Source organism: Pituophis catenifer, unplaced genomic scaffold (assembly GCF_029215685.1).
Source record: "Pituophis catenifer annectens isolate HBS135680 unplaced genomic scaffold, rPitCat1.0.hap2 SCAF_50, whole genome shotgun sequence".
NCBI lineage: Eukaryota > Metazoa > Chordata > Lepidosauria > Squamata > Colubridae > Pituophis > Pituophis catenifer.
The window spans coordinates 163,307-175,751 of record NW_027256930.1 but is presented as its reverse complement, the minus strand read 5'-3'; the positions used below and the strand labels follow the sequence as shown (position 1 = coordinate 175,751).

General features: G+C 43.2%; 1 protein-coding gene across 1 annotated transcript in view; it reads left to right on the top strand.

Annotated features, from left to right (window-relative positions):
- ATP11C (ATPase phospholipid transporting 11C) overlaps positions 1–11,706 on the top strand; it is a 52,141-nt gene extending 40,435 nt beyond the window's left edge. Inside the window, exon 29 of the mRNA XM_070956528.1 lies at positions 8,149–11,706. Within this exon, the coding sequence (XP_070812629.1) occupies positions 8,149–8,286 (138 nt within the window). The 3' untranslated portion in view covers positions 8,287–11,706. The remainder of the gene's footprint in view (positions 1–8,148) is intronic.
- The last annotated feature ends 739 nt before the right edge of the window (positions 11,707–12,445 follow it).

The following is a 12,445-nucleotide window of genomic DNA, read 5'->3' as shown; positions in this document are numbered from 1 at the left end:
TTTTTAAAAAAAAACCTAATTTGTAATATATTATTTTGTGCCCTGCTTTTTCCAGCTGCCTGATTTTCTCTCCCTCTCTCTCTCTCTCTCTCTCTCTGTCTCTCTCTGTGTGTGTCTCCAATTTCCCACTTTCCTTTTGTCTCGTCGCAAACCAGGTAACCCGGCGTCTTCCTTCTTCGGGAACATCTACTATCTTCGTCCTTTCTCAAACCTCCAGTAATCACAGTTTCTCTGAATGAATAAGGTGATTTTCTTCTTTTTTTTAATAAGCTGCCATTCTCCGCAGTCTCTCCTGTGCTTCCTTTCCGGTACGTCTGACCTTTTGATAATGCGCTTATCTGTCTCCCGTGCATTCTGCTTTGCTTTTCTTTCTTCGTTCTTTTTTATTATTTTTTTTAAAAAAGAAGGAACACTTCATATATTTGCTGCAGTTTCAAAGTCCTGCTTAATTGCCATTCCTTTTTTTTTTTTTTTCCCCTTCCAAATCTCCACCATCTCTCCTTCCCTGCCGGTCCCTGTCGCCGTCAATCTGGCTGCTGTTTTGGAGGGTAGTTGAAAGAAATCATGAAATTGCAGTTCCAGCAACTGCAGGAAGCAGCCTCCGCACTGCTCTGGTTTGCCAAAATTAGAGTGTTCTGGATGGTTTTCCTCCCAAACCGAATCCCTGCTGGAGATCAGTCGATGGAGGCCACCAAGATTTGCCTTTGCAGTAAGAAGCAGAGGTGGTGTCTCAAGAGGATGGAAGTGACGGGATCACTCCAGGGGTGGGATTCAAAAATTTTAGCAACTGGTTCTCTGCCTCGTTGCTGGGTGGGCGTGACTGTGGTGGGCGTGGCCTACTCGGCCTCTTGCACCATGGTGTGGGGGGGAGCATTTTTGCCCTCCCCAGGCTCCGGAGGCCCTCCAGAGGCCGGAAATGGGCCTGTTTCCAGACTTCCGGAACTTCCGGGAGGCCCATTTTTTGCCCTCCCAGAGCCTCCGCATGGGCCCTGCATTTACCTGGCATCCAAAACGGGCCATGTGAAGACTCCTGGGAGGGGAGGGGCAGGGTGGGAAGGACCAGCCAGTTCTTGCAACTACCAGTTCGGCGAATCAGATGTAAAATTAGCATCCGGTTTTCCCGAACCGGCTGACTCCCACCCCTGGACCACTCCAGGATGTAAGGTTAACATCTTCTTAGCATTCTGGAAGCATTTCTAAATAATAATAATAATAATAATAATAATAATAATAATAATAATAATAATAATAATAATAATAATAATAATGGAGAGAGGGCTTTGCTAGTTGAAAGGTAGCCCAGCAAGGCATGGACAGCAGCTTTTCCACCTGGATGGAGTAGTTTGCTAAGACTGGATTCCTCACCTCCAGTGGGCTACCTTTACCTTCTCCTTCAGCACCTGGAGATACCTTCCTCACTACTTTCGGCTATCTGAAACTGTGAGAAGCTACATCAAGAATCCTCTCGATAAGCAAAGTGAGGTTTTGCGTGCATTCAGAAGTCTCGCTGAACACCATCTGAATGCCATGGTTTGTTTGTAGACCAGTAGCCCATGAAGCAAAGGTAGGTTTGCAGGTCCCCAAAGCTATTGTCCCAAAGCTGTTGTGCTGTTCAGATGGTGAATTAAAGTGAATTAGTTACCTTAAGAATTAAGAGCTGTCTCCTCAAGAGATTGCATTGTGGGAGTTGTAGAGAGAGATTGCATTATGGGAAATGTAGTCCATGACATGTCACCACATCTGTGTGTCTGATTGGCCACTGAGGCCCCGCCTGGGGTGTAGAACAAAGCCCCGGCCATTATGAATTGCCACGGAGGAGAGAAGCATGCTTTCTGAACAGGGGGACAGATCTACCGTCATTTTACACTAGGAAATGGGACAGATTATGAAATAAGGATGAATCTCACCATGACTCACCATGATTTTAAGTCTATATTTGAGGATACCCAAATAAATGATCTGTATGAAAACCTGTTTGCTAGAGTTTAACTGCCTGCTCCCAGTGGAGCCAGATGCCTGGGGAACAGAACAGCTGTGATTAGAAGATTGCTGGTGGTTTTAGTAGTGATGGGCTACAGATGGTTGGCATGATTCAACTAGAAGGTTGCAAGTTCCAGTATAAACCCCTTGAATTAACTTGAATCCATTGTATGTCCTGTTCTGGAGAAATGCACCATCAAACAGTCCCCCAACCCTAAATGACAAGAGGTCTACACAAATCAGGAAAATGCTTAAAGGCATGAATGAAAAGATGACCACATCATTTGCAGAGCAAGAGAAAATTAAAACTAAGCTACTGGTGGTAGGGAGACGTTGCTTCAGATAGAGTTTAGGAACCAAACATAGAGGTAGAAATGTCTCGCAAGAAAGCCAAGTCCATTATGGAGAAGATTCTTTTCTGTTGATTGTGTATGGATGGCCCCTCCTTTAGGCCAAGCTTCAGGCAATCCAGATCCTTCATAATGTGGCCAAGCATGATGGTCATTGTCATGCTTTGCTGTGATTTGAACTAGTCAGTTCCTGTTAAATTGCTGGCCAACCTGGTGGATTGGGCTCCATCCAAAAGGAAAGGAAGATGGACTACTGGGGAAAAGCTTATCATTTCCGCACTGATAGGAACTCAAGATATCTAAACTCTCGTTGGTTTCCTGGTCCAGTGTTTCTTAACCTCAGCGACGTAAAGCTGGGTGGACTTCAACTCCCAGAATTCTCCCAGCTGGCTGGCTGGAGAATTCTGGGAGTTGAAGTCCACCCTTCTTAACGTCGCTGAGGTTAAGAAACACTGTCCGGGCCTTTTGTCGAACTAGGAAGTTCTTCCCATCTGAACAAAAAAGGAAAGTGGCTAACCAAGGGCTAACAACCGTGTTATTTTGAGGAGATCTTCAGATATGTCTCCGGTTCCAAGCAAAAGGTCAATCAAGTGGTGAAATTCAAATTGTTTTACTACCGGTTCTGTGGGCATGGCTTGATTAGTGTGGTGTGGTGAGTGTGGCAGTGGAAGGATACTGCCAAATCTCCATTCCCACCCCACTCCTGGGGGAAGGATACTGCAAAATCCCCATTCTCCCCCCATTCCTGGGGGAAGGATATTGCAAAATCTCCATTCCCACCCCACTCCTGGGGAAAGAATACTGCAAAATCTCCATTCTCTCCCCATTCCTGGGGGAAGGATATTGCAAAATCTCCATTCCCTCCCCACTCCTGGGGGAAGGATACTGCAAAACCTCCATTCCCTCCCCACTCCTGGGGGAAGGATACTGCAAAATCCACATTCCCTCCCCACTCCTGGGGGAAGGATACTGCAAAATCTCCATTCCCTCCCCGCTCCTGGGGGAAGGATATTGCAAAATCTCCATTCCCACCCCACTCCTGGAGGAAGGATATTGCAAAATCTCCATTCCCACCCCACTCCTGGAGGAAGGATATTGCAAAATCTCCATTCTCACCCCACTCTGGGGCCAGCCAGAGGTGGCATTTGCCAGTTCTCCGAACTACTCAAAATTTCTGCTACCGGTTCTCCAGAACCTGTCAGAACCTGCTGGATTTCACCCCTGGGTCAATCTCTTTCAAGCATCATTGTGGGGTTTCCCTTTTCCTTAACCATGCATTTTTACTTCCTCTTAGTTTCACGCTGAGGAACCGGATGTGTTTTTCAATGCTAAACCTCCCTAACTTAAAAACAGAAATGCCCGCTCATATCCTTTATTTTATTTTTGCCTCGCTGTTTGCAGAAAAGACCCCGCAGGAAAATTGCAAGGGACTCAGCACCAGCCCCCAGACCTTCGGTCAGGCCTCTGCTTTTAAGAACCTTCTCAGAAACATCTAATGTATCGTAACAGGTATTCCCCCCCTTCTCCCAAACGATGCTCTGGAAGGCATGGAAATAATCCCGTGATTCCTGGAATCAGCGGAATTCTAGAGACGATTCTAGATGTGATTCTTTAACCTCCGCCATCTTGATACTGTCTTAGCCCAGCAGAACACAAGTACATCACCTGCCCTAATTTTGTAATAAAAATTAAAATTGGAAAAGTTTGTTTTCACGCGGGCTCGTATGGCGCGATGGAGAGCCTCAAAACTCACGTTGAGTTTTTGCAACCCCTGGGTTACGCATTAAAAAGGGGATTTTATTGGCTTCAGAAGGATGGACATGTTCTGCTAAGGGCTCAGAAGTTCAAGGGACATGATTGTCCACTTTTTTGCTATAGGCCCCACCTTATATTTTTAATGTTTGCCTTCTTCACCAGTTCCTCAACCCTCCCTCTTCCTCTGGTCCTGTAGACGCCAGTTGACCGTGCTCACATGGTCTTTCCAAAGTTTTGCTACCTCTAATCAAAATGAATCAAAGAGATCAAGGTAATTAAATCAAGGTGCAACAAAGATGATTAGGGGACCGAAGGCTAAAACGTATGAAGAACAGTTGCAGGAATGGGGTATGTCTAATCTAACGATTGAGTAATTAATTAATGATTAATGATTAGATTAATGAAATTAATTAATTTGATTAATGCAATTAATGATTAATGAAAGAGGGACGTGGGGGCTCAGTGGCTAGGACGCTGAGCTTGTCGATCGAAAGGTCGGCAGTTCGGCGGTTCGAATCCCTAGCGCCGCGTAATGGGGTGAGCTCCTGTTCCTCGTCCCAGCTTCTGCCAACCTAGCAGTCTGAAAGCACGTCAAAAAGGCAAGTAGAAAAATAGGGACCACCTTTGGTGGGAAGGTAACAGCATTCCGTGTGCCTTTGGCATTGAGTCATGCCGGCCACATGACCACGGAGACGTCCTCGGACAGTGCTGGCTCTCCGGCTTTGAAACGGAGATGAGCACCGCCCCCTAGAGTCGGGAACGACTAGCACATATGTGCGAGGGGAACCTTTACCTTTACCTTAATCTAATGAAGAGAAGGAGTAGGGGTGACATGATAGTCTTCCAATATTTGAGAGGCTGCCACAAAAAAGAGAAGGTCAACCTATTGTCCAAAACACCCAAAGGCAGGACAAGAAGCAATGGATGGAAGCTAATCAAGGAGAGAAACAACCTGGAACTAAGAAGAAATTTCCTGACAGAACAATTAAGTAGGGGAACAACTTGAAGTTGTAGGTTGAAGTTATTCCAACACTGGAGCTTTTTAAGAAGAGATGGGACAACCATTTGTCTGAAATGGTATAGGATTTTGTGCTTGAGCAGAAGGTTGGACCAGAAGACCTCCAAGGTCCTTTTGAACTCGTTCTTCCTTCTGTTATTTTGAAGGAAGGGGTTCAAACTGACATCCAGTCTGGAAATATTTGACTTTCTTGGTCGTACCATACCTGTAGCTGCTTTTCGCAAAATTGTGACGATCTTGAGCTAGACATCTGCACTCTTGAGGGTAGATGTGAAAGATTCCATTAGAAATCGTTTTGGACCAAATGATGAAAAATATTACCACAGGACAGAAGTACGTAATAACTATTGGGAGTTTTGGCATCTATGGTGCCGCTGGATGTGCTGGAGGTAAATTCCACAACCCAATTCTTTTTTTCATCCTATCAGAAGAAGGGAGGTCCATTGGATACGTTCTCCCATCCAAATTCGGAGAAGGTGTACATTTGAGGGAGGATGAAATCGTGCGGAATCAACCCTCCCGAAGTCAAAGGCACCACGTTCGTTTTAACAAAACAATGCAGGGTTTAGATTCGTGTCCAATTTAAAGTCAACATGTCAGTCAAGCTAAAGAGAGGTGCGGTGGCCTAGAGGTGGAGCTCTCGCCTTACATTCAGGAAGCTGTGAGTTCGATCCTCGGTAGAGGCAGATATTTCTCTCTCTCTCTGGGCGCACTGAGAATATATCTGCTGAAAAAATAACTCCGTATTGGTGACAGGAAGGGCATCCGGCCAGATAAACACTCAGCTCCATTCAGTTGCCCAGACTCCGCCCCGCAAGGGATTATGGGGTCGTTAAAAGAAGACGATGTCAGTCAAGCTAAAAATGAGCATTTCAACATATCATTAATTGATTTTAGCTTTTGTCCTTCTAGGACATAATCAATTTGTCTGAATCCTCTTGGGATACACTTGCCGGTCTACCTTAAGAGGAGCTAAATATAAATTGGTTTGATTGCCTGCTGGTAGCTTATATAGAAACGAAATGAAAAATGGCTTTAGATCCATTTTTCATTTCACACGCATTGCCTTTTAATCGAGAGTTTGTTCTGAATTAATTACTTTCATGTAATTAAGAGAAAAGAATGCCAAAGCGGTGACATTGGAACTCAACTGCAAATTTTTTTTCTTAGTAGATACGAACGGGGCATCTCACCCCTTAAAGATTTCCATCTTACGCATTCGGGTTACATGATCTATCCAAGAGGAGAAGAATAAAGGAATAAGTTATATAAATTGCGTACCGCCTGCTCCTCCCCAGGATTAAGGTTAAATAAATAAAGAGGTTGGCAAGAGGAAAGGAACATGATGAAATCCATGAGGTTATTGCTTTGAGTGTGGCATGAAACATGCTGCCTAACTTTCTTATTTAATTATAGATGTTGAATTTAATAATACAGAAAGGTTTTGTCTCTTCTGAACAACTATGCTTCAGAGCAACCCTTAATCTAGGATCTCTGGATCATGGCTAACTGTATCTGAGGAGTCTCAGTTTTCCTTCCTTCCTTCTTCCTTCCTTTCTTTCTCTCTTTCTTCCTCCTCTCCCTCCTCTCTCTTTTCCTTCCTTCCTTCCCTTCCTTCCTCCTCTCCCTTCCTTCCTTCCTCCCTCTTTTCCTTTCTTCCTTCCTTTCCTCCTTCCCTTCCTTCCTTTCCTCCCCACTCCCTCCCTTTTTTCTTCCTTCCTTCCTTCCTCCCACCCTCCCTCTTTTCTTTCCTTCCTCCCTCCCTTTCCTCCTTCCTTCCTTTCCTCCCTCCCTCCCTCCCTTTTTTCTTTCTCCCTTCCTTTCCTCCTTCCCTCCCTCCCTCCTCTCCCTTCCTTCATTCTTCCTTCCTTTTTCCCTTTCTTCCTCCTCTCCCTCCCTCCCTCCCTCTTTTCCTTCCTCCCTTCCTTTCCTCCTTCCCTTCCTTCCTTTCCTCCCTCCCTCCCTTTTTTCTTTCTCCCTTCCTTTCCTCCTTCCCTCCCTTCCTTTCTCCTCTCCCTTTGTTCTTCCTTCCTTTCTCCCTTTCTTCCTCCTCTCCTCTCCTTCTTCCCTCCCTCTTTCTTTTTCTTTCTTTCTTTCCTCCTTCCCTTCCTTCCTTTCCTCCCTCCCTCCCTTTTTCTTCCTTCCTTTCCTCCTTCCCTCCTCTCCCTTCTTTCCTTCTTTCCTTCCTCCCTTTCTTCCTCCTATCCCTCCCTCCCTCTTTCTTTCTTTCTTTCTTTCTTTCTTTTTCTTTTCTTTCTAAGTAACTTTAGCTGCTTCAGTTTAAACCTGTTGTAGATCTTGGCCTTAGACATGTAAAAAGTTTTGCTACTTGAGAAATTTCTGCAGCTTTGCTCTGTTTTTCCAATCCCTGCTTCCAGCTCATTTTGTCATCCTTTAATTATGACAGTCTCTCTCTCTCTCTCCCTCTCTCTCTCTCTCTCTCTCTCCCTCCCTCCCTCCCTCCCTCTCTTTCTCTTTCCTGGCAAACTTGATTATTTATTTATTAATGCATCCACCTTGAACACCAATAATGCATTTCCTAGAAATAGGAATGTTTTCATACTAAGCCTAGTTTTTTTTTTTTTCCCTCTGATTTTATATAACCCTTGGTGAAAAAATTCACCATCTACCCGTGGAGAAAGTGAATGCTTCTGTTTTTATAGTACAGCTTAGAAAAAGTTTATAGCTGTTTAGTTCCTCAAACCTCTGCACAGCCTTGCCCAGAAGTTTAAAAAAATCTCCATGCTCGTTCGTTTAAAAACCCAGAAGATTGATTGCACGCTTCTTTCACGGAAAATAACCTTTTTTGGCATTCTTTTTTCCCCTTTTCTTTGGAAATTACCATGTTCTTTTCCTCCTGAAGTCTTAGAAATTTAATTATATGCATTGGCTGCAACCCCGAATACCTGATCATTTTGTGTGTCTTTGCAAAAACTGCGGTGACAGCAGCAGAAGCAGAAGCAGAAATGTGGCTAAATGACTCTCTTTCCTTCTCTCCTGTGTTTGTGTTTGTGTGTTTGTGTATGTGTGTCTTGTTTTAAACAGCCCATCCCTTCGGAGTTACCGATGCTGGTGTCATACAAGCAGCTAGAGAACAGCCATTCCGCAGAAGTGAAATCTCGAGAGACCCTCACTCACCTGGCTGAATGCCATCTCAGGATATTTCAAATGCAACAATTATAATTCTGCTTTTTTTTTTTGGAGATGCAAAGAGTCACGGTCTGTCCTACCCAAAAGGAAGACAATGCCATTTCAAAAAAGAAAAAAAGAAAAAGGCACATGGATTTGTTCTACCTTTAAAAAAAAAAAAAAAAAGGTGCAAAATCTGGAAGACCTGCGGTTGATCTCTATCTCTCTCTCTCTCCCTCCCTCCCCACCACCACTCCATCCTCATCGTCATGCCAGCCCCGAGCACCCCAAGTGTCCATTTGGATCGTGAAGAATCGAGATCTGGGACCTTTGGAACGAAGGACGCAGCTTCTGTTTTGCAACGGGTTGTCGGGCGAGGCAGGGGGAAAAAAAAGACAATTTTCTAGCTGTGGGCTTTTTCTTCTGAACCAGTAAAAAGAGCACAGATTTTAATTCTCACTTCGCAAACGTCAAGTGGGACTATGTCTCTCGTCCAGCCTGCTTCCTTGCAGCCCTCCCATGGCGTTTCCATTCTTCGACCAACAAAATAAGGTCATGAAATACTACGTCTTATTTTTTTCCTCCTAACCAACTCTGCGGTTCGATTAAGGAAATGAGGGATGGACGTGTTGGCTGCTAACTCAACTTTTTCTGCAGGACACCAACGAAGATGTCATAAAAGCCACTTTTTTAATACAAAAAAAAAAAAAAACCACCCCACACACCATGAGGAAAACTCAGAAAGCTGATGAGATGCACCGAAAGTTCTCCTCTTTTGAAATGCAATCCTTCCTCTGGCTTGAAGCTTTCACACAATCCAAGTCAAGGTCCATTTAAGAGTCAAAAGTGCCTGGGCTTCAACCCCCTCTCTCTCTCTCTCTTTTTTTTTTTTTTTTACCCACTGGACTATCCTGGTTTTGTGGAACACTGGAAGAACTTTTGGGATGTAGAACATCACGAGTGCAAGACTTGGCCAGTGGTAGATGGCCAGTGGGTTTGTCATCTTTTGCTGTGCAAATTCTGTTCCCTTCTAAAACTTGTGGGAGGTTCCGATAAAGCAATACATTTTGGATAAGTTAGCACATTGCTTTGCAAAACATCTGGGCTCCTCAACTTCAACGTTTAGTGTGAAAAATTGACCAAGGGTGACGTTCCTAAAGGTACCCCCATTTTTCTAAGACTTTGCTCAGAAGGAAAGAATCAGGTGACTTATTCGGTCACCCGCGTGAGACAATATGGGTGATAAGAGGAGTTGTGTTAAACCCAAACAACCCTGCTTTCGTTTGGACCTCCCTGGAATCATCTTTTCATCCCCCTTAATCTCCGTTCATCCATCCCCCCCTTTAATCTCCGTTCATTCATCTCCCTTAATCTTTGGATTAGAGCGTTCACCTGTTTCCTGCAATCCAGTTTGGGCAGCTTAATCAAGACCAACCCGGTTGATTTTTTTTTTTTCTCTCCAAGGCACACCACATCTGAAGAAGCCATCTCTACACAATCCTTTTTAAGGTGCCCTGTAAAACCGTTGGGTGCACCTAAAACAACAACACAAAATCCCTATTTGCATGGACCGAGCAGCAAAGCATGTATCCACAGGCAAATTGGCAGAATCCTTTGCAGCATGACAAAAACAACAACAACAACAACAAACCAACAACCCTCCTTCTGACATCCATGGTGGCACGTGGAATTTTCTCAAAAGTGTTTCTTGGCCACGAGAGCCGTGGTGGAAGGGAGATCTAAGCTGGATTTCGAAGGAGAGTTGACGCTGGGATGTGTAGACGCAGTTCTTCCCCCAGCAAAGCAAGACTGAGAAAGATACTCAGAAGTGTGTTGGTAGTAGGACACAGACAGAGGAAGGTCTGTGTAGCCCTTTAGAACAAAGGATGTGATAAATTACTAGGAGTGTCTTTAACGCAGGTACTTATGGTTGAGATGGAGGCAAAATGAACTATTTTTCTGTCGCCACCTCCCTTCAGAAACAAAATACACCCAACTGCTACCATCCAAGAGCAATCTCATTTTCAGCGTGCTGACAAATAAGCTGCATTTTTTCCCCCAACCTTGCAAAAGGCTATCAAGCTAAGAACAACCTGTTGTCTTATTTTTTATTTTTATCTTTTGCAAAGGAACAATGGAGACCTGAACCTGAGCCCAAACAGCTCTTTTTTAAAAAGGGGGGGGGAAGGAAAAAGCTTGCAGGATGTCAGCTAACCACATTTTTTTCCAACTTAAAAAAAAAGGAGGGGGGAAACTTGGTTGGTCTTCTTGATTGTTTATATGATTCCCTGATGCTTTTTGTAACCGAAAACCACTCCTGCGTCCATTTTTAATTGGGCAACAGGAGGGAAGTGTGTCATCGTTGTTGTTGTTTTAATAACACCAACAATAATACTTGGGAGTTTGAGAATTAGCTTTTCGTTCAAACAAAGCCAGGAGAAATTGCTCATTCGGTTGCCGTTGTAGTTGTCTTCCTAGCCAAAAAAGAGATGGGTTAAAAATAGAAAGGCGTTTTTCCCAGACAAAAAAAATAAAAATAAAAATATATGCAATTATATAGTTTTTAAAACCACGACCTCTGGATGAAAAACCTGCCCATCTCTTTGGGGAAACACTGGCATTTTTATTTATTTATTTTTTTTTGCTTTATTCTGGTCCAGCTAGAATTTTGCTGCTTGCCACTAAAAGAAACATCACGGCAAAAATAATCATCATTCCAAACCCCACTCCCCTCCTTTTTTTTTTTTAACAAAATAGGAAAGCTGGTTTCAATCGAAGCTTGTAATTCATCCAGATAACAAACCGTGTTGAAGATTGGGTGGTGGCGTGGGAGAAGATGCTCCTTCTGACTTGGCACAATCGGGGACGATTCTGTCACCTCCAATATGGGTTGCACTGACTTTTCTGCCCTAAAGTTAAATAATGAAGTTTGCTTGGGGTGTGAATTCTGCTCTTCTGTGCCGGTTTGTTGGTTAACTGAAGGTTGTATATCCTGGTAAGCTATCATAACCATAAATTCAGCCATGTATCAGTGCCTCTGTAGGCTCAAGATGCTAGTTCTCAGTTTGATAGTAATCAGCTGACAAAACCAGCAATGGATCTTTGCAAACTGGAAAGCAGAAGGAAGAATTATATAAATATACATATATGTATTACAAACTATTTTAAAAATACAAGTTCCAGGTATATTAGTAAAAAAAGAAGCAGACATACTGCGAACTCCGGAACTTAATTTTTTTTTTTTTTTTACATATATGTATATGTATATAAGAAAGAGGATGTGTATATATGGAGAGCAGTCAGAACTGGGGTGTAAACATTCTATAAAGATTTTAAGGTGCATTTTTCAGCTTGCAAAAAAAAAACAAAAAAACAACCAGTCCGGGACTACGTTAATCACTTCAACTGTGATTTTATATCTTCATGTTGCTTTATATACAATAATCGTGGAATGTTAAATTTTATGAATGCAAATCGGCTCTTTTTTCATTACAATTTTTTTGAGTTTTCTTTTGAAATGATCAATAAACTTTGGTATGTTCTGATGATGAGTTTTAACCGCCTCTTGTCATCCAAGGCAGCTGAAGAGGGTATTGTTGGGGTGTTATGGGTAATGTTGTATACAGAACAAGCCTCTGTTTTTCATGGTAAGTGTGAAGTCAGAGGTGCGAAGTTGCAGGGTATGAAGTCATGCGTGTGAAGTTAAAAAAAAAAAACACCATCCAGATGTGGAAATATCTAAATATCTACCTGCTTGTTTTATGGGAAGTCAACCAAATTAAGGATACACTTACAAACAATTTAACGGAGTAAGCAAGCAAGTTTGCAAACCTCTCTTAAAGTTTGCTGGCATTTGAGGGATATTAAAAGAGGGATATCCAGAGCAATCGATTAACCCAGATTGGAATAAAAGCAAATTTCTTTTGCTTTATCCGTTGCATTATTTAGAGCAGTGTTTTTCAAAACTCGGTGAAATTCTGGAGTTGTGGTTTTCACCGAAATTGTTGAAATTCTGTGGATTTCAACCCCCAGAATTCTAGTAGTAACTGAGAGAGGGATCTTGGAATCCTAGTGGACAATCGCTTAAATATGAGTCAGCCGTGTGCAGCAGCTGCCAAAAAAGCCAACACACTTCTAGGCTGCATCAACAGAGGGATAGAATCAAGATCACGTGAAGTGTTAATACCACTTTATAATGCCTTGGTAAGGCCAC